At 35.7% G+C, this 25385-nt stretch overlaps 1 protein-coding gene across 1 annotated transcript in view; it reads left to right on the forward strand.

Moving 5' to 3' along the window:
- The window catches only part of Ptprq (protein tyrosine phosphatase receptor type Q), a 172112-nt gene that overhangs the window by 78011 nt on the left and 68716 nt on the right, over positions 1–25385 (forward strand). Inside the window, exon 26 of the mRNA XM_005068049.2 lies at positions 14288–14611. Within this exon, the coding sequence (XP_005068106.2) occupies positions 14288–14611 (324 nt within the window). The remainder of the gene's footprint in view (positions 1–14287; positions 14612–25385) is intronic.

Consider the following 25385-nt stretch of genomic DNA (forward strand, 5'->3'; position numbering starts at 1 on the left):
TGAAATAGTAAATAACATAAAACAGGTTAACTATTAGTAATATGAAACAGCTTACTAGTTTTAAACAAGTAATGTACATGAAACATGGAATGAGCAAATAGCCTGAAACAGGTATCTAAGCTTAAGTAGGTAAGTAAGTTAAATTGATAACTAACTTGAACAATTCATCGGTATGGGAATAGCCTGATAACCAACCTGACAGATCTAATGGTAACTAGTGTGAAGGCGTTAGCTAATCTAAAATATTTAGCTATTCATGAATAGTCTCATACACTTGTCAGTGGTATTTGCATGACACTTGTTTTTATTAGTGTGTTTATATAGTAGGTATGCCTGTCTATGTGTGTGTGTGTGTTTGTGTATGTGTGCTTGTATGTGTCTGGGGATGTGTGTATGAGGTCATACACACACATGCACACTTGTGTATGCTTATGGACACCGGAAGCTAACATGAGCATCTTTGTGATCCATGTCCACCTTCTATATTGAGTCAGGGTCTCTCAGTTGAACACAAAGTTCATTCATATGGCTACTGTAGCTAACCAGTTTGCTCTAGGGATCCCACATCTCCTCCATCCATGTTCTGGAATGATAGGTAGATTGCTATGCCCAACTAGCAGTTACATAGGTTCCTGGGATCAAAACTTTGCTCCTAACACTTGAATGTTGGGTGATTTACACATTCAGTTACCTCCACAGCCACTATAAAACATGTGTATAAAGATATAAAAGTTTCATTAGGAATGCTTCCTTAGTCTAACTACATGATCTCTGAGTTCTGAGTTCATATTTAACATTTTTCACCCTGATGGGAGATTGAAAGGAGGGACAATTATATGAAAATAAAACCCCCAAACATATTGAGTGTGTTTTGTCATTATTTAAATGAAGTGATTAATATGCAAACTTTCTGGAATATATTTTCTTAATAATTGTTTTCCTGGCATTCTTGGTGCTTTTGTGGACTCTTAAGACTTCCAGCATCAGAGTCCTGTGCACTCATTTCCTTTTCTACTCAGATCTGTCTTTTAGGTCATCTGAATGAGAGAAAGATGTCACCAAGGTCTAGTCTCTAAGAAGAAGCTGTCACAACTTCTCAGCAGTGCTTCTCTGTGTTGCTACCTTCTTTCTACGTTCTCCCATATTCTACCGGCTACCTAAAGAAAAACTGGACTCATTTCTGATAACACCACTTCTCTGGCCGTCAGCCTTAATGACAGCCGTGGCATGGTCATAACCATTTTTCACATAACGTGCAATTCCTCATCATGGGACTATTTTCTGAGCCCCAGCCTCCAGTGAAAGCCACGTCATCTAATTTAACTTCCCATTTCTGTCCTTGAGATTACAAGCCTCAGAACTTTGAAAGGCCTGCCTTCCCCTTAAGTGTCAGCATCCATCCAGTTCCCACCCACCTTTCTAATGCAATGCTCCTCCGCGTTCACGATATCCTTCCTTTGTAGGTTAGAAAGGCTGCATTGAAATAGTATCTTTGGCTTCTTAAGTTTCAAACAATGTCATGATCTTTCTGCCAGGAAGACCTTTAAATTCAAGCTGCTGAACATTGTTGGAAAAAGCAGAAGAGGTTCCGCTATCGATTCACCTTCCATGGTGGTTGCAGCTGCTTTGTCATCTTTGCTGGGGTTAGGTTGAAACATTAGCAGTTTTCCTATGGAGGAACATATTTACATACAGGAGCGATACGACTAAGGATCATTGAAAGCCAAGAGTCTAGCATGCAATGGTAGCAGTCACGTTCAAACAAAGAAAATAGCAAAATGAAGAGTACTTTTTGCTGGACTGGGTTTTTACTCTTTCCAGCGATGCCTGTGCAGGGGTCTCAGCACCCAGTTATAAGGCCTACTCTTCAGTCTTGTCTTTCCTCTTAAGGACGTCAGTTGACTTGGCTCTTGGTTTTAGCGCACAATTTAGTTGTCCTGTGTTCTGCCAGCTTGGGTCTGTTAACTAAAGAACAGACGTGGCTATTTGAAACAGAGGTGACATTGAAAGGCACAGTGTGTGGGAAGTTGTAACATGAATAATAAAAATCCAGAGACAGATATTGGAGTTCAAACTGAAGATCAGAAAACAAAGGAGCCAAGTCAGTAGCTCTTACCTCTGCCATACTGAAATGCTCTGAGTTCCTGTCTCTCCCACCTTTCTCTGACCAGCCATATCACTCTTGTCTCCTCCTCCCTAGTGCTGGGATTAAAGGCATGTGATTCCAAGTGCGAGCTCTGTTACTCTTTAGACAGATTCACTCTTGTGTACCCCAGGCTGGTCTTGGACTCACAGGGATCCCTCTGCCTCTGTCTTCTGAGTCCTGGGTTTAAATGTGTAGCCTCTATGGCTAGCTAGTATGGCTGCTGGGATTAAAGGTGTATATCACCACTGCCTGGCTCTATGGTTGTGGGTAGCTTTGCATTTTGATCTTCAGTGGCTTTATTAAATCATAAATAATATATTACCACAGATAGCCCAAGTTTTCAAGTGCTTCATCTTTTCTCACACTCCAGAAACTCCCAGAACTTGTCACCAGTTACAATTTGCCTCTCCTCTAGTAGTACGTATTTATATGCCTTCACTATCTCTCCATATAGTGGATGTCTCTAGCTTAACTTTATTCATTCAGCCCAATAGACTTCAACTATTCATCCTAGGAAATAGAGGCTAAGCACCTACTACAGACTAGTAAAGTTAAGCTCAAATGTGAAATCTGTAGTAAACCTTTCAATGAACTCCCAAGCTTTGGTGGTCCAGATTTCTGGATGTTAGCCCAGTCTTGTTGCATCATCTCCTAAAGTGGTGAAGTATCTAACTTGGTACATTGAATCATACCAAGGCATTTGCAACAGTGTAAACCTGTTGGGGTAGTGGACTAGAGTATGCACATATGTCTGAGGACAGATAAACTGCTTCACACAGGTCCAACAAGGCGTGAAAAATAATTTCCCAGAGGGAGGATATCAGATCATAGAAGGAAGTACTTTTAAATCCACATAGGTGGTCTTTATCAGAGAGCCAAGACACAGCCAAAAATCAGTGTACATAAGATATACTGTTACCTGTCTTCAGAGTTCAGATTTTTGTCACAACTATTCTTTCAAGAGTTTGGATGGGCCTTAATTCAGGTTTGGAAGTCTACATAGAAGGGTAGTGGCGGGATAGTAAATAAAGAGTTAGTTATTGGCATCTTGGGTGGCTTCTTGTGCACCTACACAGTTTGTTCTTCTGACCTCTGTCTCAGAATGAAGAACCATAAAGCCTGGAGTCAGAATATTAGCACACCATTTTTTTCATTTAAAGGAGATGATGTGGGTAATAATACACACAATTCTACTCTTTGCTCTGTGCTTAAAGAGAGCATGTTGCTTTGTTTTTGTTTACTCAAAATTTCTGGCAGAAAGTCCCAAGGCAGAAGAAATTTGTCATTCAGACACTTCCAAGTTTGTAGAAGGAGGAAATGATTTGCATTATTCTAGTAGATATTTTTATCAGGGCCTTTTCTCCTTTTCTGTATATGATTTCCATATACCCATCAGGCAAAAGTAGAACTGTTTTCTCTCAGTCAAATGTAAAATTTCTTGTAATTAAGAAGAATCATTCAGATGCAATATTAATTTCTGCTTCAAATGTATTTTTCATCTTTAAAATTAGGTGTTGAGTCTAGTGTAAAATTATATTTATAATTACAGCCCTCGTTAGGTATCTAATTTTTTAAAATCAGGATTCACATCAATTGCTTGTTGATTAGATGCTAGTGAAAGCTAGGAGCTCATTGTTCAGATGGAAGCCGTTTTATAGCTGTTGCAAGCTTCTAATTTATGGTGGAAAATTAGTCATGGTGTATAGCAAGCTCTGAGTCACAGAGTGTTCTTATTCCTGTCATAAGAAGAAATCAAATTTAACTCACTCTCCTCCTGCCTGGTGTTTGACCTTGACATACGTTCTCTCTCTCTCTCTCTCTCTCTCTCTCTCTCTCTCTCTCTCTCTCTCTCTCTCTCTCTCTCTCTGCTTGTGTGTGTGTGTGTGTGTATGTGTGTGTGTGTGTGTGTGTGTATGTACATAAAGGGCAATCTCAGGTGTCATTCAGCAAGTGATATCCACTTTGTTTTTTGAGCCAGGGCTACTTACTAGCATGGAACTTGCCAGGTAGGCCAGGTTAGCTCTCTGTTGTGTCCATTCTCCTGTCTCTGTCTCTCAGTGCTATGATTACAAGAGCACTCTGCTTTGACAGCATATTTTATTGAGGTTTTAAAGTAGCATATAAGGTGTAAGGTGCCATTATAGCATTTCACTTCAAAAATTGTCTTTTAGGCTCCACGGCTTCTTGATATCCCAGCCCCTTTTCTTCTTAGATGTCCCACGTGTCTGTTTGTTAGCTCTGTTCTTCTTTACTGTTTGTAATAGTAGGCAGTGGAGGAAATGGAAAGGTGCAACTCTGCCATCTTGAGTCTGATCACATGTCTTCTTTTAAACTCAATGGTGCTGTTATTTATGGCCAATTCAGTAAACATGACTTGATGGATATAGGGTACCGAATGAGGGCTTATGGAGAAGAGTGAAAAAAACCATACATTTATTGTGTTTTAAAGGTTTTAACGATGCAGTGCTTGATCTTCAGTGGGTCTTCAGAATGTTTTCGCGATCTTGCTTTCCACGCAATAGAAATGAAACAATGGGAAGGAGGTTGAGTGTGAACTGGCTTAACTATGACAGGAGCTAGTGATAGCTCAGAATTCCCTCCTGCCTTGTCACCAGCCCCACTTTAGAAATTCAGAACAGTATCTGTATTTATGAAAAATTTCCCTACTCTTTCACAAGATGAAATAGAAAATTTTGATTCTACCATGAGAATTTTCTCATTGAAAATCTACAATAATTGTTATACAGATGAGGGTAAATACAATTCTGCTCAAGAATGGATTGAAAATTTAAAAGAATAATTTATAACCCCGAATCTGTGCTTGATCTACAAAACAAAATGCTACAAGCTGGTGTGCTTAGAGCTATAAAACATGGAGGTATTGTGGGAGATGTTTTAACATTCCTAGACATAGTTTTACTTTGGACAAGTTCCAAAGAGGTAATATTTGGTAGTTTTCAAACAGTCTTAGGTATCAAATTCTAAATTTTAAAAGTTCTTTTAAACACAATTTTTTAAAAAGTGAATTTGGGTTACTATGTGTAATTCTCCTTGACCTCCTCATTACTCTAATATCTTTCATTAAGTGAACTCTGGGCAGGAATTCTTGGCTTCCTCTAAGCTCCAGCTAAAGCCAGCTGTTCTTCAGGCAGATTTTTAAGACTTATTTAGGAACCAGGGAATATCTTATTACCTTATTTTCCATTCCTGCTCTATGTAGCTGATACTCTTTGGAACAGCCTTGACATATCAACCTCCTCCCTCATTTTTTCCCTTGTTCTTATTTACTTCTAGTTTTAAGTAAGTTGTGAATAGGTATAGAATTCATTTTTTCTCTTTAGTAAATAGGATACTTGAAAGCTTTAGGAAGGTGCTTATTGTTTTTATGAGATTGTAAACTGTAAAGACAACACTTGAGAGTAGTATAAATATTCTGAAATGTTCAATAAATGAATTAGAAAAAGCATGTTTCAAAGGAATATATCAATTTTGACTTTATTTAAAATCAATGCTATATAAATAATTTGATAATATAAGTCAGACAAATACTATTAATTGCAATTTGGTACATTTTAAATATCTAAAGCTCTTTGGCTTACAAAAATACAAATTTTAAGGAAGACTGTTTTTTATTGTAAGACAATAAATGCTATCTTTTGGAATTTGAATAGAATAAAAGTCCCATTTCTTACTATCTTAGTGTATTAGAATTGTAACTTGAATGTCGCCATGCGTTTCCTACAGCCTCTAATAAATCTTGTGTTAGTTCTGTGATTAGATACCTTATTATGAATTGTTACTATCTTAAAAATTGCTGTATAAGTCTACATGAAGTAATGAAATCCATACCAGCTAAAGGATGCTTTAAAATTAGTAATTAGTTTTCTGGCATGTTAGTAATTTGTAGAGTGTGGTCTTCCTTGCCTGTCTCCTGTGCCCTGCTGCGCTGTCTGAACCCCCAAATAACACACAGGACACTATATTAATTATAAAGCTCTTGGTTGTTTGCTTGTTTCTTACTGGCTAGCTCTGACTTAATATTTAACCCTTAATTGTTAATCTAAGTATTTCTCTCACTGGAGAAAGGGCCCGGACCTCTTATTCTTCTGGTGGCTACATCATGTCTGACTCTGCCTCTCTTTCCCAGAATCTTCCTTGACTCCTAGTCCCACCTATCTTGCTTCCCTATTGGCCAACAGTGCTTTATTCAACAACCAATAAGAGACAGATTTACAGAATGACATCTCCCATCACTAATTATATTAATTCTATTGTAGATATTTCTATCTAATATATATTATAACTTTGCTTGATTGTCTGTGTGAGACAGGGTCACTGTAACCCTGGCTGGCCCTAACTACTTGGACCAGGCCATCCTCAAACTTGTAGCAATCCCCCTGCCCCTGTCTTCAGAAGCTGTGATGACAGGCATGAACCAGTAAGCCTGCCATCATTTTAAAATTATATACAAGCACGTTAGTGACATATTGTTGTATAGAAGAAGTTTAACATTTTAAAAGGATGGACTTTTCATGATGATATGCTGTTACTGACTAAATGCATAAGCCGTGCTCCCTAAGAGCTGCCCTATGACCTATTGTCAAAGGCACTTTGTGTATATTGCTTGCAAATTAATCATAACAAATGATGGCAAAGTTAGTGTAGTCTTAGATTTATTTTGGTGTGGATATATTAGGTTTATATTAAAACTCATGGTTTGATTGTTAACTGAAATTTGAAATTCTGTAGAGAGATACACTAGATCAGATGGGTTATCCTAGAATATGTAGTTAGACTTTATTTGCTAGTATGTTATGTGGAATTTTATCTGATCAAGTTATTAATTGTTACCTCTTTTTATTGTAGTATGCTTTGTAGGTATTTGTAATGTCCTAATGAATATAGATGGGGAATTCTAGTTGTTTCCACAAATAGTTTTGTTATTTTCAATCTAAGCTGTTTGATAGAACTACCTTATAAAGCCATGTAGCCTTAGGTGTTTGTGTTATATCAGATATTTGTATAACTGATTTAAAAATATGTAATTATTTAATTTTATATGTATGCATGTTTTGTCTGCATAATCAAACCACAGTTTCCTAAAGCTATCCAGTATAGAGGTTATAATATATTATTATTAGATTTGGATCATTTGAAAATTAATTTTGCAAATATATGTATCTGAGCTCTCCTTATTATTCTAACAATAATTCTAATCATACAAAGTATTTTGTATAGAATATTACAATGAACACTTTGTGATAGATACACAGAATATGTGTTTATATTTTAGCAGTCTATGTGTATCTAAATAAATTATTAGACATTCTGTTCATAGATATTTTTGATAACTAGAGATTCTATTGATTTTTTTCTCTCTCTTTTCCTCCCCATCTTACTTCTCATAGGATTCCTAAAGATTTAAAATTTTTAATTATTTACTATGAATATTTTCCTACAGTTAGGTTCAGGACACTTTTGTGTATATAACTTTTAATCAATATTTCTTTCTGTAGAGATAGAGCCCTTAGAAGACAGAAAAAAATTAAATCATCATTCAGTTAGTGTTAGTATTGTGGCACCTATCTTGTTGATATTCATTCATTTAGCTATGCATGCATCACTTTTCCCACTTATACCCTTAATAGTTAAAGTAATATTTGCTAGGTGCCAATGTTGGCCAGGCATAATAGACTAATCTGAATTGCTTCTGACAATTAAATATGCTTTTTCCTGCATAAAACTATTTGTTAAAGACATTGCTTATTAAACATTTATGTGATTTTTATATGATCTTTATATGATTTTGCAGAAGATATATGTATGCATATAAATATTTTATATTTCTGTGCCAAAGATTATTGCATTTTGTTCATTTATTTTGTCATTATGATTATGGAGATTTACGATCTTGATTTTTCTCTTTGAATTATTTTTATATGACTTATTTCTGCAATATCTATGTTGTCTACTTACCTACTACTGGGCTCATTTAATTAATCGTGTTTCAGTTCCTTCCTACAGAATATATCATCATGTTCCCTCCCATTCCCTCTTAGTGCTATTTATAATTATTACTTATCACCATGATTTGCATTATATTTCACATACACAATATGTAACTGGTTTCCACAAAGTTTACATTTCATAGGCTGAACAGGTGGCTCAGTGATAAGAGCACTTGACAGTTTCATAGAGGACCCAGGTTTAGTTCCCAGCACTATATGGTAACTCATAACCATTTGTAACTCCAGTGTTAAGAGATCTGATGCCGCCGGGCGGTGGTGCCGCACGCCTTTAATCCCAGCACTCAGGAGGCAGAGGCAGGTGGATCTCTGTGAATTCGACATCAAGCCTGGTCTACCGAGCGAGATCCAGGACAGGTTCCAAAACAATATAGAGAAACCCTGTCTCGAAAAAAACAAAAAAACAAAAAGAGAGAGAGAGAGATTTGATGCCTTCCTCTGGCCTCTGTAAGCATCTCATGCATGTGATAACTATATATACATACATGTACAGGCAAATATAATGCAATAAAACAAAACAAAAGCATATTTAAAGGTTACCTTTCATTAATAACAGCTATATTATGTTTTACATTTTATTCAACTTAATATTTTTCCAACGAATTTCTGTTGGTTTTTATCTGTTAACTATGGTCATAATCTAAACTGCTCTCCTAATCTTTCACTGCCTTTCAATAATGACACCATAGCCCTAGTCTCCATATCTTATTACATCATTAAGACAAATATTTTTCTTCTATTTACACTTTTTACCAGGTTTTGAAAAACATATTATTGCCACTTATATATGGATATGTACACTCAAGCTTCTGGAATATTTTCTATTGAATTTTGCCTATCGTCATAGACTCTTTATAGGGCTTTCAATAAAATAAGCTATTTTATGCATCTATGAAAAAGAACCTATATATTTAGACTTGTAACCTATGAAACTCCAGATGAAGCTGGGCAGTAGTGGAGCCTTTAATCCGAGCACTTGGAAATTAGAGGCAGCTGATTCTCTAAGTTTGAGGTTAGCCTGGTAAACAAAGTGAGTTCCAGGATAGCCAGGGCTAAACAGAGAAACTGTGTTGAGAAAGCAAAACTCTAGATGAATGTGTAATGCATGGTATTGACTTAATTCAAGTTAGTGCGAACTTTGTGCTTGGTAACCTGAAATTTGATATGTACAACTGCAATTTTGATATTGAGCCATATATGTTAGTGTTAGCAAATTGATATTTGTGTGAACTTATATTTCTGTAACTCTCTTTTAAAAGAGGTCACATAAAAGTTCTAGAGACTAAAATTTTCTTAACAAAATCTGAAAAATTGTGGTGATATTTTTAGTTTTTGTAGATACAATTGATAAATAAAAATGATCAGATAGTGTAAACATATATATAAAGAAGATGCATAATGCATCTAAAATGTATAGTTACAAATAAAGAAGTTTTAAAACTTGATTTTGCACATTAGTGTACCTAACCAGGTTATGGGGAAGCACATCAAAATACCATCGGTATCCCATGGAAAGAGGCCAGCAATTTCTAAAATGTGACACTTATAAATTAGCATAATATTTAAATGTTATATGTACTTTCATCTTCTAAGTAGATACTGTAATTTATTCCCTGAAGGTTGGGGAATATTTTTAAGTATGTATCAGGCTTTACATAGTTCTATAGTTTCTTCAGTTCAACTCTCATAACATGTTTATACTGATACAAGTAATTTATGATTAAAAATGTAATTTCCTAAATGCCTTTGCCATTAATGTTGATCGCTTCATCACAGTTCAGTCATGTTTAGAAAATTTAAGCAAGCTGTGTGATTACTCCAGGAAACATGGAATGATGTGTTCAAATTAGGACCATCTGTGGCTAGAAAAAAGTTTGAGATTTTTAGTCATTCTTAAAGAATGGAAATCTGATTCTCCATGCTAAAGGGAGTGTAATCCTCTTTGTATCTGTAATTCAATAGGGCGGTAGCCTTAAGATAGACCAGTTCTACACACAGTTCATCAAAAGTGAAGATACTGGGTCTAAATTAGGGTTACTGCTGGTCACATATGAGCCTTTGTTATAGATTATCTATGCATAACTGTGAATATTTGGGGTCTGAACCTTTTTTAGTTCATCTTTCAAGATTCATTGAATAGAAAAATGTGTGCTGTATTTGATGTCACATCAAAATCAAAGGACTGTTTCAATAGGTTGTAATTTATTCACACAAATACTTGCTGAGCACCCACAATCTCCAGTATTGATTCTATGTGACTGTCCTCCCAGTGTTGATTCTGTGTGACTGTCCTCTGTTATGAAACAGAACCGTATACCACACATGAGCATATGTTTCCCCTACCCACAATAAGTGAACCTTACATCTGTGCTTTTGTTCCTTCCCAGGCAAAAGTATGATTATTTAAAATGTACTTCTCTGGAATACTATATTCTGTGAACCAGTAATTTACTGAAAAAAATTATTCTGCATTAGATTTTGTTATTGAAGTTTCATTTCCTAATATCTGAAAGTTGAAAAAAATGTTGCTCCTACAGCTACAGATAACAGTTGCATCTCTTGATAAGATGAGAAGGTGCTAGTGCCTCAGCCTTTCCTAGGTCGTGGGCACGTGTGTGGTCCTTAGTGTATGTTTTCATACACACTTCAGAGTCCTCTCCCAAACGCATAGTTATCTCAGAACTCAGTTCCTTTCCCTTGAAGGCCTCAGGTACCTAGGCCTTGCAAGCCTCCAGCTTCTTGTTTGGCTCCACCCCTAGTGGCTTAAAAAACCCCAGGAAAGAAGACAAGAGGTGTGGGTGGAGGTAGACTTAAAAGGAAAATGTCTGGACCATTGTACTTGGCTCCCAGGGGGAACAGGCAATGTAAATTTTAATAAGATTTTTAAAAAGTATCATTTGTTCATCACACTTAGTCTAAATCTAAAAACTTAAATCAGTCTAGAATGTGTCACAGGATGTGATTCCCCCCACATTCGAGTGTCCAACTCCCTTTCTTCCTGTCTTTCTCCTGGTGCACAGTGTTTCTAACATACTACACTCTGTTTTCCCTTTGGGTCTTAATCCAAGTTGATGTTCATCTTGTATGCAACTTCTCATTGCTGTCTTATGAAGTTATCTTTCAATAGAAGAGCTTGTCAAGACATCTAAATAGTATACTATTTATTCATTTAATTGTGTATTCAAAAATATTTATTAAATGACTACCCGAGGTTATGGTAGACACTGACCAGTATGTGCACTGATATTTTTATGTATATGATAGCTTATCATATTTTATAATTATCATTTAATATTTAATTGATATGGTTACAGAAGCAATTCTTTTCTCGATTTTTTAACATTTGAGATTATAATATAATCCAATCATTTCTCCCTTCCAAACCCTTTGTAGCTTGCTCCAAACACTTTCATATATTCTTCCACGCTCTTTGCCCAATTCATGGCCTCTTTTTTCATTAATTACTGTTACAAGCATATATGTATAGTTATATACATAAATGATCCTAAATATATCCTTCTGAGTGTGTATAATGCTATTCACGTGTATGCATCCAGGGCTGACTGCTTGGTATTAGATATCCAATAGGTGTGCTCTTCTCTAGACAAGACTATGTCTCCTACACTCACCTACTGGTGGGTCTTGGTACAGGGCTGAGATCTCATGGGCTTTTTCACATCTACTTTCCTAGATCCTACATACAGAATACTAGAGTAACTTCTCTAGAGTGCATTTTCAATGCAGACTTGAAATATGGAAAACTAGACACCAGTTCAGAATAGTACAATCTTTATAAACTAATAGAGTTATTTCTGAGTTAATTTTAAAATAAAAACCTGTTTGAGATTTTGACTTTCACTTCATTTTGAGTTTTGTATCAGATATTACAGAAGTAGTGACTGATCATTGTATAGGAGAAAATTTTACTAGGTTTCCATTGCTGTATAACAAATTATCACAGTGTGGCTTACAACAATGAAGACTATTCACTTAGAAAACTGTAACCAGAAATCCAGACACAATTATGTCTGACTCTCCACTTTTTCATATGGAGTTCCAGAATCCTCTTCTGAGTTCACATGGTTGTGGCAGAATGCAGTTCCAGGAAGGCCCTGTGTCCTGTTTCTTGGGTGGCTCCTGACAAGGGTCTGTTGTCAGATCTGAGAGGTGACTTGAGTGGTTTATCACAAGGCTCTTTTTCTTCAAACAAAGAACAGAGGTTCTTTGTTTTAAGTTTGCTGTTTATCCATCAGTGAATCTGTCACTTCAATATCTTCTTCACTCTTCTATAACAGTTTCAGTTATCAAGAATTTAATATCTATGAAGCCTACTTTCATTTTCCCCTTGCCTATTTTTCTACATCAGAAATCACCTTCCAACACTACCTGTATATTTTAAGTTCTTTTATGTGTACAAATGTTTATGTGCATGTATGTATGTGCACTGCCTGTGTCCCTTGTGCATATGGAGATCAGAAAAGGGCGTCAGATCTCCAGGAACTGGAGTCAAGGGAGGTGATAAGCTCCCTGTGGGTGCTGGAAAGAGAACCAGTGTGTTTACTGGGAAAAGCAATTATCTTTTAACCATGGAGACATTTTTCTGTTACCCATCTTATTTATGTTTTCATTGTAAATATCCTTCTTTATTATAAATTTCACCAAGCAAAGGCTATTGTTGTAATTTTAAAAAGCAGATAGAGAAAGACAGAATTCAAGCAGAGGTGATATTTTATTAAGGGAAAAGGGTCATAAAATGGGAAAGGGGAGGGAGAGAACAGCCTCTGGGGACAGAAGCAGTGGGAAAGAGGAAAGAGGAAAGAAGAAAGAGAAGACAGGAGAGATAGGAGAGGATATTACAGGGTAGGAAAGGAGAAGAGAGGAGGGAAAAGAAGAGAAGAGAGAGGAGAGAAAGGAGAAATAGAGGGGAGAGAGAGGGGAGAGAGAGAGAGATAGAGACAGAGACAGAGAGAGATATGGGAGATAGGTAGAGCCCTTTTAAAAGGGAACGTAGTTAATATTGCTCTTATTGGGTGCAGCTGAAATGGATCCTGTCAGAACCCCAACGACAGAGCAGTACAAATGCCTAAATACTAACAGCTGTGTCTGGGTTTGTTTACTGTATTTTTGTTATTATTCATATTATCCACACTAGTGAGGTTTGGTAATATTATCTATACTAGTGGGTTATTGCTACATATTTATCAAGTATCTCACTAACTTGACGTATTTAGGAATGAGTTTTCTAACCATTTATTTACTTTTAATCTGAGTATTAGCATAATTTTCATGAATCATGCCATTTTCAAAAGTCATAATCATTCTTTTTTATATTGTTTAGCACAAGATGTTGAATACATATGTGAGCACTCATGGTTGAGAGCAGATCCAATACTACTCAGCCTATTGATTTCTAGTGATAATATGCTTTTATTACTTTCCCGATAAATTGCCTTTAAAAATGAGCTATAATGTATACTGACACCCAACAGTGGGCTCAGAGTCTGATAGATGGTTTCCAGTAAGTAAACTAAAATGATGTAAGGCCCCTACTAAGAGCAAACCGTTGTAACAATATATTGTTACTTTAGTCTGTTCAGTAATGCTAGTGTGTTAGGTGATAATACAGGAAGTATCAATTGTCATTATATATAATATAAATGAAGTTCAATTAATTACATAAATTCACTAAGTAGCTTGTTTATGTGAAACAGTTTTTAATCAAAACCTTCAATATAATGAATGTACTTACTGCTTTCTAGATACCTAAATAAATTTTAAAAAACTTCCTTAGTAAAAGAACAATGAAAATTCAGGCTATATCTAGGGAAATTCTGAGGATGATGTAAGCATATGATTATCATTGTAGCAGTAAACTTTTCTATGCAGATCCAGAGTGCTTTTCTGTTACCATTTCAGAGAGGGTTGTGTAGTCAAGTTAGAAATGAAAAATAACAAGAATGTTTGTCCCTTTCCCTTTTGAAAAAATGGCCCCCAAAGAATCAACATGAAATTCCGTTTGTTACATGTGAAGATAATGACCTGAGTGCTGTGGTAATGTGACTGACCTCCACAGGTAACATTATTATGTTTGTCACTTTTTTCCTTTAATTTTTAGTTCCCAGTGTTCCCACAAACATAGCTTTTACTAATGTTCAGTCAACTAGCGCAACACTAACATGGCTAAAACCTGATACTATCCTTGGATACTTCCAAAACTACAAGATAACCACTCAACTCCGGGCTCAGAAATGTAGAGACTGGGACTCTGAAGAATGTGTTGAACATCAAAAATTTCAATTCCTCTATGAAGCAAACCTAACAGAAGAAACAGTGTATGGTTTAAAGAAATTTAGATGGTATAGATTCCAAGTGGCTGCCAGCACCAATGCTGGATATGGAAATGCCTCCAGTTGGATTTCTACACAAACCCTGCCTGGCCGTAAGTATTGTCTTAAGATATTTACTCATATGTCTTTCTGGTATGTTATCTCTATGCTAATGATTTCTACTTATTCCACTGTGTGCAATGAATTATTATGTAAACTAACTTATGCAACAATGCATTTGTATTTAATTTAAACAAAAATGAATGAAAATTAAATTCCAGTTATTGTTAGGGGCTTTTATATACTTCTGTCAACATCTTAGAGTATCATATTACAAGAAGGAATTATGGTGGCACTCTCTTGTAGAATACCATTAAGCCTTATGATTAGCCACATGCTGCCCTAGAGTGATGCCTACACATTCACTTCATATATATTGGTTTTATGCCTTTTAGGTAGAATTTTCAATTTTTATTGACTTAAGACCCACAAAAATATGTATAGCATGAACACTGTAAATATGACCCTAATAGATGTGAGTTTCTGGGAAAATAATATGAAGTATCTGAAAGCCACCTGAATATATGGAGAAGAAAAACTAATATAAAGAAGCATAATCTCTCATAATAATATTTACAGCCCAGTAGTTTTATATTCAAGAAAAAGTTTAAATTATTGAGTATAGAAAAGGATTGTTCATATTTTAAATTAAATGACCACCCCATTTACTTAAAAAATCGATAGACATGTTTGAATATATCAATTTCTATTATTTATCCTGAGTCCTGTCTTCACAAAAGTGTGAGGATTTCCATGAAATCTAAGGGATTTACAAACCAAATTCTGAATGCCAGATTTATGGAGATGTTCCCTGTAAAGCCATTTTTGTCAGAGTCCTAGCCCTGTCCAGCATTACTCAATGTAATAAGCCCCGTTTCTTACGCAAAAATCCCTGACTAAAGTGACTTAAGGAAGAAGGGTCATACTTTAGCACATATGCCATAGATATAGAGTACATAATGGGTTTGCTATGGCAGGAGCATTTGCAGCATGAAGCTGAACAAGAACTGAAAATAGGCCAGGCTACACAACCTCATGACCAGCCCTCCAGTGATGTACTTCCTCCAGAAAGCCTTCTTTCACTAGTGGTTCCACAACCTCCTCAGAAGATTCCAGTGGCTGGGGATGAAATGTTCAAACATGAACCTGTCAGGGACACTTTATATTAAAAGACAAACCCTCTAAATAAGGAGTATATATTGTTATCTTCCTGTCTTGATCAGGGCTCTTATTCAGAGATTCCTTTCAAATTAAAATGAAATTTTCCTGAATATTGCTCTTATTACCAAAGACAGACAGACAGACAGACAGACAGACAGACAGACACACACACACACACACACACACACACACACACGATTTTTAGTGACAGATGGATTCTGTTGTAGGCCTTTGGTTGGTCTCTTGAGTGTATCTTTTGTTACAGTTTCCTGGAGGGTCTGGTGTCATATTTATCATAGTCATTAACAAACATTGTTTAGTGTAACTCTACACTTCCCTTAGAATCCTCCAAAGTCAGCTTTCAATACATTGCTTATCCAATTCCTTTTCTTTAATAATTTGACTTTTCTGGAAGATTTTCCCTTTTAGATATTTATATTTTTTCTAACCTTCCAGCCAGCTCTTTCTCAGTTTCTTTCGCTTGTTTTTCCCACTCTGCTTTATTAATTCTAAATTTTGGATGCCCAGAAATCCATACCTGTCTTTTTTGTTCAAGAGTGCTTACATAAATTATATTTCTTCTGTCCTGTGGCTTTAAATCTATTCATAAATTGATTATGCTCAAAATTCTACTTATAGTCCTAAATGCTTCCAAGAATTGCATATGTTGTAAGACTTGGTAGCATTAAGCAAATATGTCTGACAAACCTCTTGAAAGAAGTAAAACCTAAACACTAAATACCCATATTGTACGCTTTGTTTTCTTTGCATATACTATTATTAATTTGCTTGCAGAAAATAACAATACAAATAGTGTTCTTTTCCCTTTACATTGTCTAGGATTAACTTCAATCAAATGAGCTAACTTGACTGGCTTCTTTGAACTGTGAGACCAATTTTTTAATCCTAAAAGTGACTTTTAACCCCTTTTCCTTAGCTCTACCTCCCATTCATGCTATTGTATTTTACTGTTAAAATTCCTTGCTTTTTTGGCTGAAATATTATACCTTTAGTATGAAAGAACAAAATATTTACATGACCTTTATATGATCGATGTTTAGAATTATTTATGACATCTCCATCTAAAAGAGTCATTTGGTTATTACAGTGAATAAAGAATTACCTAATTATTTTTTAACTTTGTTGGTTGTTACTTTACCTTACTAGCTGGGATATATTTCTGGTAACAGTGGATTTCTATAGGCATTTCCCAAATAAATGAGAAGTGACTGAATAAACTATAGTTGATAGGGAGAAGGAATTGATTTCAATGTCAGTGATAATTAGAATACCAGTGCATGCATGCATATATGTGTGTGTGTGTGTGTGTGTAGGTAGATAGATAGAGAGACAGAGACAGAGAGACAGAGACAGAGACAGAGATGGAGACAGAGACACAGAGAGAAAGAGAAAGAGAGAAATGAAATGTGGACACACTTTAGACTGAGTTTGGGATTAGTCAATAAGAATAGTTATTTCAAATGTTATTGCTTGAGAATGCATCATTAACTTTTCATTTATTTTCTTAATTTGTATGCAAGTACTATATTTACATCATTTCTACTCCTCTTTTTTCTCCCTTAAACAAACTCTTGCAGTATTCTGCCTAATTTCCTTCAAAATTCATCCTTTCTTCCGTAATTAATGTTTTACACACACACCACACACACACACACACACACACACACACACACACACACACACACACTGTTGATTCCATTTACTGTAATGTTGAGATTTCCTTGGTGCAGATTCCCTCTCATGTCCTCTATAAGGTACTATCTCATGTAAGGCCTCCTTATCTTCTGGATCTTTTTTTTTTTTTTTTTGCTTTTACAAGACAGGGTTTCTCTGTATTGTTTTGGAGGCTGTCGGTCCAGCCTGGCTTCGAACTTACAGAGATCCACCTGCCTCTGCCTCCCGAGTGCTGGGATTAAAGGCATGCGCCACCACCGCCCGGCTGGTCCTCTGGATCTTACAACCTTCCCAAGCCTTCTTCCATGGTGTTTCCTGACCCTAAGGTATATATGGTTGCAATGCAAATTTAACCAATTGGGTTGGGACACCCTATGCTCACCTGGTCTTAGCATATTGGCCAGTTGTGGCTGTCTGTGATAATCTCCATCTGAGGAAAAAAGAAATTTCTTGGATGAGAGGACAAGTACAGCAACTGTGGGCACAAGGACAAGTATTCAGAATACTCTTAGAAATTCCTTTGGTTTAGGAAAATGGCAGTAGTGAGTTTTCCTCTCAGGTCTGTGATGTCTGCAGTCACAGTAAAACTGAACAGATAAAAAGTAATAGACACATAAAGATGAAAACATTACAAAGGTATCATCTAAGGTGCTTCAACATTAGGTAAAATGATGAATTAAGTTTTGATAGACAGTAGGAGCTTCAGCTAAAAGAATAAACTCTAAAGCCTGGGAAACTGTACATTATTGGAAGGAGTATCACAATGAATAAAGCTGGCTGATCTAAGACCATTGAATGATGTGAATGATGAGAAAGTAGCAGAGAATGTATCATCTAAAGGACATGTTTCCTCTGGCCCAACTCTTAGGTTCTCTGATGTTTGAGAGGAAACAGCAGGTTGGACATTTTTAAGTGAACACACTTAGTTTTTAACTTGCAACTAATTTTTAAAATTAAAAAACATTGTTTGGTTTTATATCTTAAACACATCACACCTGGGTTGTTCATTTGCAACTCTGGGTTAGAATATGCATGTTTCCCACTGTCTTCTTCTATGAGGGCTTCCATTCTACACCCTGGGAACAGCTTGCTCATAAAGTGCCTGCTTCTACCAACACACTGTCAGGAAGTAACCCATCTAAATGCACTGACTCTCACAGAGACATTTAAGGCTACTGTAGATTCAGTTAGTTAGCATAAATACATGTCACATCAATTCAGAATTTGGCAAATAAAGCAAGAAAGTTGGATTCTTGACATTCCATGTGCTTGAGTTTCTAGTTGAATACTGTTTCTTTCACCACTATCCGACAGTTCTTATTCATTGTTAAGACCTCATTACCATATTAAGTTTGCAGAAGCAGGTGAAAAAAGTACATTCAGTTTGAGATTAGTCAGTCAAGATGTATGGGAATTTCCAACTCCTCTGGTGTGGAAAAGAAATAACTACTCTAATCTTAGTAACTGGAAAAAGAAAATACTTACCCACTGAATAGAACAATATATGTAAGTATATATTATTATATATGAATATTATATATTATTACATTGTATACTATTACAAAATATGTAATATGCATTCTATATAGATACATATACTGTTATACATAAAATATGTATGTATAACACATTTATATATACAGTAAGTATATATGTATATACAATTTTATTATGGAATAATATATAATATACATAATATATAATATACATAATGCATAAATACATAAATTGCTCTTTTTTCTTTTTTCTTTAAATTAGAAACAAGCTTCTTTTATATGTCAACTCCAGTTCTCTCTCCCTCCCCTCCTCTGCTGTTCACCCACCAACCCATATCCCATCCCCTTTCTGCGCCCCAGGAAGGATGAGGCCTTCCATGGGGGGAATCTTCAAAGTCTGTCATATCATTTGGAGCAGGGCCTAGACCCTCCCCCATGTGTCTAGGCTGAGAGAGTATCCCTCTATGTGGATTGGGCTCCCAAAATCCATTTGTGTACTAGGGATAAATACTGATCCACTACATGAGGACCCAAAGATTAACCAGATCTCCAAACTGACATTCTCCTTCAGGGGGTCTGGAACAATCCTATGCTGGCTTCCCAGCTATCATTCTAGGGTCCGTGTTCTCCCCCTTGTTCAGGTCAGCTATTTCTGTGGGTTTCTCCAGTCTGGCCTGACCCCTTTGCTCATGACTCCTCCCTCTCTGCAACTGGATTCCAGAGTTCAGCTCAGTGTTTAGCTGTGAGTGTCTACTTCTGCTTCCATCATCTACTGGATGAAGAGTCTAGGATGACATATAAGATAGTCATCAATCTCATTATCAGAGAAGGGCTTTTAAGGTAGCCTCTCATACTATTGCTAAGATTGCTAGTTGGGGTCAACCATGGAGATCTCTGGACATTTCCCTAGTGCCAGATTTCTCTTTAAACCTATAATGGCTCCCTCTATTATGGTATCTCTTTTCTTGCTCTCTTTTATTCTTTCCCTGACTGGATCTTACTGATATCTCCTATATTCCTCTCCCCTCCTCTTCAACCTTTCTCTTTCTTCTAACACCCTCTCCCCTCCCCACATACTCCCAATTAGCTCAGGAGATTTTGTTCCTTTCCCCTTCTCCAGGGGACCATGTATGTCTCTCTTAGGGTCCTCCTTGTTTCCTAGCATCTCTGGAAGTGTGGATTGTAGGCTGCTTCTCCATTGTTCTAGGTCTAAAATGCATATGTGAGTGAGTACATACCATTTTTGTCTTTTTGTGACTGGGTTACCTCACTCAGGTTGGTGTCTTCTAGTTCTATCCATTTGCCTGCGAATTTCAAGATTCCATTTATTTTTTCTGCTGAGTAGTACTCCATTGTGCAAATGTACCACATTTTCACTGTCCATTCTTCAGTTGAGGGGTATCTAGGTTGCTTCCAGGTTCTGGCTATTACAAATAATGCTGCTATAAATGTGGTTGTACAGGTGTCTTTGTTGTATGACGGTGCATTGTTTGAGTATATGCCTAAGAGTGGAATTGCTGGATTTGTGTAGATGGATTGCCATTTTTCTGAGGAACCACCATACTGATTTAGAAAGATGCTGTATAAGTTTTCACTCCCACTGGCACTGGAAGAGTGTTACCCTTTTTTTCACATCGTCTCCAGCATAAACTGTTATTGATGTTTTTATTTTAACCATTCTGACAAGAGTAAGATGGTATCTCAGAGTTTCTTTGAGTTGCATTTTCCTGATGGCTAAGAATGTTGAGCACTTTCTTATGTGTCTTTCAGCCATTTTTGATTCCTCTATTGAGAATTCTCTACCCCACATTTTAATTTGATTATTTGGTGTTTTGTTGACTAGCTTCTTGATTTCTTTGTGTATTTTGTATATTCTCTCTTCAAGTATTTTGTTTATGTGGGTTTAATGTAATGCTATATAATATACATATGCATGAAATAACATGGATTCCATCTCCAGCATCGCAAAAGAAAGAAAGAAAGAAAGAAAGAAAGGAAGAAAGAAAGGAAGGAAGAAAGGAAGGAAGAAAGGAAGACTCTTTTAGTTCCAAGCACTTGGGAAGCAGAGAGGTAGGACCTCTGTAAATTCAAGACCAGCCTGGTCTACAGAATGATTTCCAGGGCAGCCAGAACTACACAGAGAAACCCTGTCTAATGATGTATTTACTTTAATTTCTGAATTACATATATGTACAGCAAAATACAATTTTATTAATTTTATGAAACCAAGGAGAATCTGATTTTAAATAAAAGACTAAAAGGCATTACATATATTATTACATATATATGAATAACATATGTATAAATGGCCAAATGTATGCTTGCATGGCTAAATAACATTTAAAATAAAAAGGAATTAGAGATGGACATGTGGAACACACCTTTAATCCCAGCACGTCAGAGACAGAGGCAGAGGATCTCTGTGAAATCAAGTGACACCAGAGTAAACAAACAATAAAAAGGAATTAGAAGGAACAAACAAAAACCTCTTTAAAAGTGTAATGTTTTAGCCAGGCGGTGGTGGTGCACGCCTTTAATCCCAGCACTCGGGATACAGAGGCAGGCAGATCTCTGTGAGTTCGATGCCGGGCTGGACCGACAGCCTCCAAAACAATAAAGAGAAACCCTGTCTTGTAAACCCCCCAAAAGTGTAATGTTTTCAGCACTTAAATAATGCTTAGGTTTATTCATATCAAAAATTCATAAACATTTTATAAAAAACGTATGATCGAGATGAAAACAATCAATGTCTTATATTATTATCTACAATTGAAAGATGGTGTGCAGTTTCATGATGTAGTTTAAGATAAAATTATCACCAAACTGAATTAGATTAATGGAAAACTGAGGTAATGATATAAAAATCAATGTTTCATATAAGTGTGTCAAATATTCTAACTCTGGCAAGTTGAGTCAAGGCATTTATAAGTACAACATCTTACTAACACTTGGAGGTTTTAAGAAAGGCATAGTGCTTGATTATTAGTCTGAAATCAAACTGCTCAGAATTTGGATAAAAAAGTCAAAGTATGAATCACAAATGGAAAGGCTGGTTCATATCTTAAGAAAATGTTGTTATTGAACCTCTTGGAGCTCATGAAGAAGAGAATCAGGACAGGAACTCTCAAGAACCGAGTTAGAATACAGTTGAGAGCAAAATCGTCTTTGAATACGAATCTGCAAATATAAACCAGAATGAACGGAGGAAATGATACCCAGCCAATTCAAGCTGACACTTCCTTTTCCCTTGTATTGTGATCTCCATAACTGAAGCAAAATGTTTTCTCCTTAGATCATTTCTGTAGTAATCACATCTTTATTCCATTCTGTGTTTATATCCACACAGAGAACAAAATCACAAGGCTGAAATATTTAACTTAAAACATTAACTTGCAGATTATTATAATTATTCCCTTTTTTCCCTGATTTTCCATATCCTCAACTTGAGTTGTATGTTGTGATAGTATAGAACAGAAATCTGTTAAATCTTTGTGTTGTGCAACAGGCATGCATAATAGTAAGGAAATTTACAACATTAAAGAAGTGTTGGTGTGAAATTAGTATGGAATGAAACGGGAATCCCATAATGTGCATCTCCTATAGACCACCAGGGCAGAGAGGCTGTAAGAAAGAAAAATTCCTGGGGTAGAACTTAGGTTGTGAAAACCACAGGATACCATACTCATGAGGAATTTTAACTACCCAAACATCTGTTAGGTTAAAAAAATTCAACAAAACATGCCTCATCAAAGAAGTTTCTAAGGAATGTAACTTTACAAACTAAAAAAGAAGAAAAGGCAAGCTGAGTATGCCTTAACATGTTTTTAAAAATTGTTAATGCATGGACATATATTTACTCTTCCTAATTGGAGCTGTAAAATATCCTTACAAGCAGTGTTACAGCAACACAAATATAGAGAGACAATGCCAAAATGATGTTAGCTATAAATAGGAAAACCAAATCCAAGAGACACCAAAATCTACTGAATGGCAGAAGTACACTGTTGGAATAGCTCTACCCTGCTGTCACTAGGGGAAATAAAGCAATTGTAGTTCATCCTATTAAAGAAACCAGTCACTGTTGAAAGGTTGCTATATTAGCTACACAGAACTATCGAATCTGTCCTTTGAAAACGTGTCTCCTTTAGACCTGTGTATTCACGATAGTGGTCTTACCATTTTAGATTTCCAAAGATTCAGTTCCCAGTCCCCTCTCTGCCATGACCTGACTTTCCTTCCTTTTTGTTTCCTGGTTCAGCATAATAGAGAACTGATTATATAGTTGCTGAGCATAGCAACCCTACTGAGGAATTGTTCTCAGTCCTTTTTGTGGCTATTCACACAATGGACTTTCTTGTTTAAATCTTTCTTATGTTTGTATTTATTTTTCTTTAGTGAAGGTCTTTAAGGATAGTCTCCATATTCATCTTCTTTTTTTCCAGAGAATTACCTTTATTTCACTTACATTATATGTCTGTACTGTTTTCTAATTTCTACCACACCACTTCCCTGATAAACATTTTTGATGCTTTTGTTTGCCTGTGGGTAAAACATACCTTTCAATAATCTTTAGACAACCATCTATTCATTTATGCTCCTGTATATCTGCAGTTCCTAGTGTCCTTCCATCGAATTTTGAAGACTAGCTACCTTTTCTTTCCAGTTTGTATTAAAAAATCTTCAAGACATTTTCTTTCCTGCTCTTCCTTCCCCAAGTATGTTTCTAAAATATTGAACAAATGGCATCATAATTCTATTCATTGACTGGACTTTGAGTGCCTTAACGGGAGAAAAAAATCAGGTAACCATTACTTATGCACGCTTCCATCCTCCGTGCGTTTGTACCTATGATGTACTATAGGGATTGAAGAAAGACGTGACATGATGAGGAAGCATTTCAAATTCAAATCTATGTTTCAAAATAATTCATAAATTTTCTTAGTTGTTTCCAGAATATTGTCCTTCAAATATTTGTATAGGTATTGGTATAAGTAAAATTCATCCAGTGAGGTACTATTCATGTATGATGGGTTTAGCTTCCTTTTATTTAAAGAATCAGTTTACTTAATATTTTTAAAAGTTTTTGGTTTTCTTTTTACTAATCAGTATAAGTCTGGATCATTATACAGGAAAGAAGTATGTACATCATATTTCTGCCAGGATTTCAAACAGTGAAGAAATTACTTTCTAAAATGAATCTAAGCATTGACAGTAATTGACACCTTTTAGAATGATTGAAGAATTCAAAGTACATAAACAACTTGATGAAATAATGAAGTATAATAAATGTACATAGTGAAGGAAGATTACTTAGGAAATAAAGGGTAAGCATAATATTTTTATCTAGGGTACTACTGTACCAGTAAAGATAGTTGGGTAAAATAATCTTAGGAGATGAATAGTAAGCACATAAAGTTTCATGATATTATTTATTTATATTAGTGTTAAATGAGCTTTTCCAAATTATTAAACAAATGCCCAGAATTCAATACAAACAACAGGATACCTAAGAAGACTCCCAGTGAGGGCCGAGTATCCATAATGTAACAAAAGCCAGAGGCCTCAAATCAGACCAATGACTCATTGCAATGAACATTTATAAGTAGAGATGTATAGTCTATAGTGCATACTGTGTGAGTCACTGTGTTGCACTACAGTTTCTGCAAAGAGGTTTTTTTCTTTATTTTATTTTTCTTTAATTTTTCTTTAAATAAATAAAATTATTTAATTGTATTTAATTTTTTTTCGGCAGGGAGAAGGTTGCAAGGGCAGAGGGTGGATACAAAGAGATGGGGAGATGAATGGGATCAGGATGCTTGATGTAAAGTCCATAAAGAATCAATAAAAAGTTAAAAATATATTATTGAAATTACATTAACATCAACGAAAAGATTGTTTTGCAGCAAATTTATTAAATTCAAGGAAAATAAATTATAAAGGTTATCACCATATTTTTTTAAAAAATCAGAATTTTTAGAACCCGCTCTCCACAGAGTAGGAAGTAGATGCCTTCTGACCTATTCATGGCTTAACTCTAGTTTGTCCTCGCAGAATTAACACCATGCCAACCTTTCACAGCACCAACTTCAAATCTCATTTTTAGTTGGATTTGCTTTTACTCTGCAGAGAACAGTCTTTCATTTGGTTCAGAAAGGTCTGTGAAGGAGGATTACTGTGTTGGGAGTTTGGGTTTATAACTTTATGTCACCACCATTAGTTACTAAATCTAAAAAATTCAGCTGGTTTTTCATAACAAAAATTAATAAAAACAGAAAGTACTAAAACAAAACAAAAGGCACACAAAAGATATGGATCTGTTTTGTGTTGGGCAAGTACTTTTTGGACTAGGGCCTGTCCTGGCATATAGTTGGTATACCAGTGATATTATAGTTCATTGGAGAAAACTGATTTTCCTTTTTATAACAGTTATAAATTTGAAATAACTTCTGGGACAGGGTTGTGACTTTGTATACAC

The sequence above is a fragment of the Mesocricetus auratus genome, unplaced genomic scaffold (genome assembly GCF_017639785.1).
Source record: "Mesocricetus auratus isolate SY011 unplaced genomic scaffold, BCM_Maur_2.0 Super-Scaffold_100011, whole genome shotgun sequence".
NCBI classification, from domain to species: Eukaryota; Metazoa; Chordata; class Mammalia; order Rodentia; family Cricetidae; genus Mesocricetus; species Mesocricetus auratus.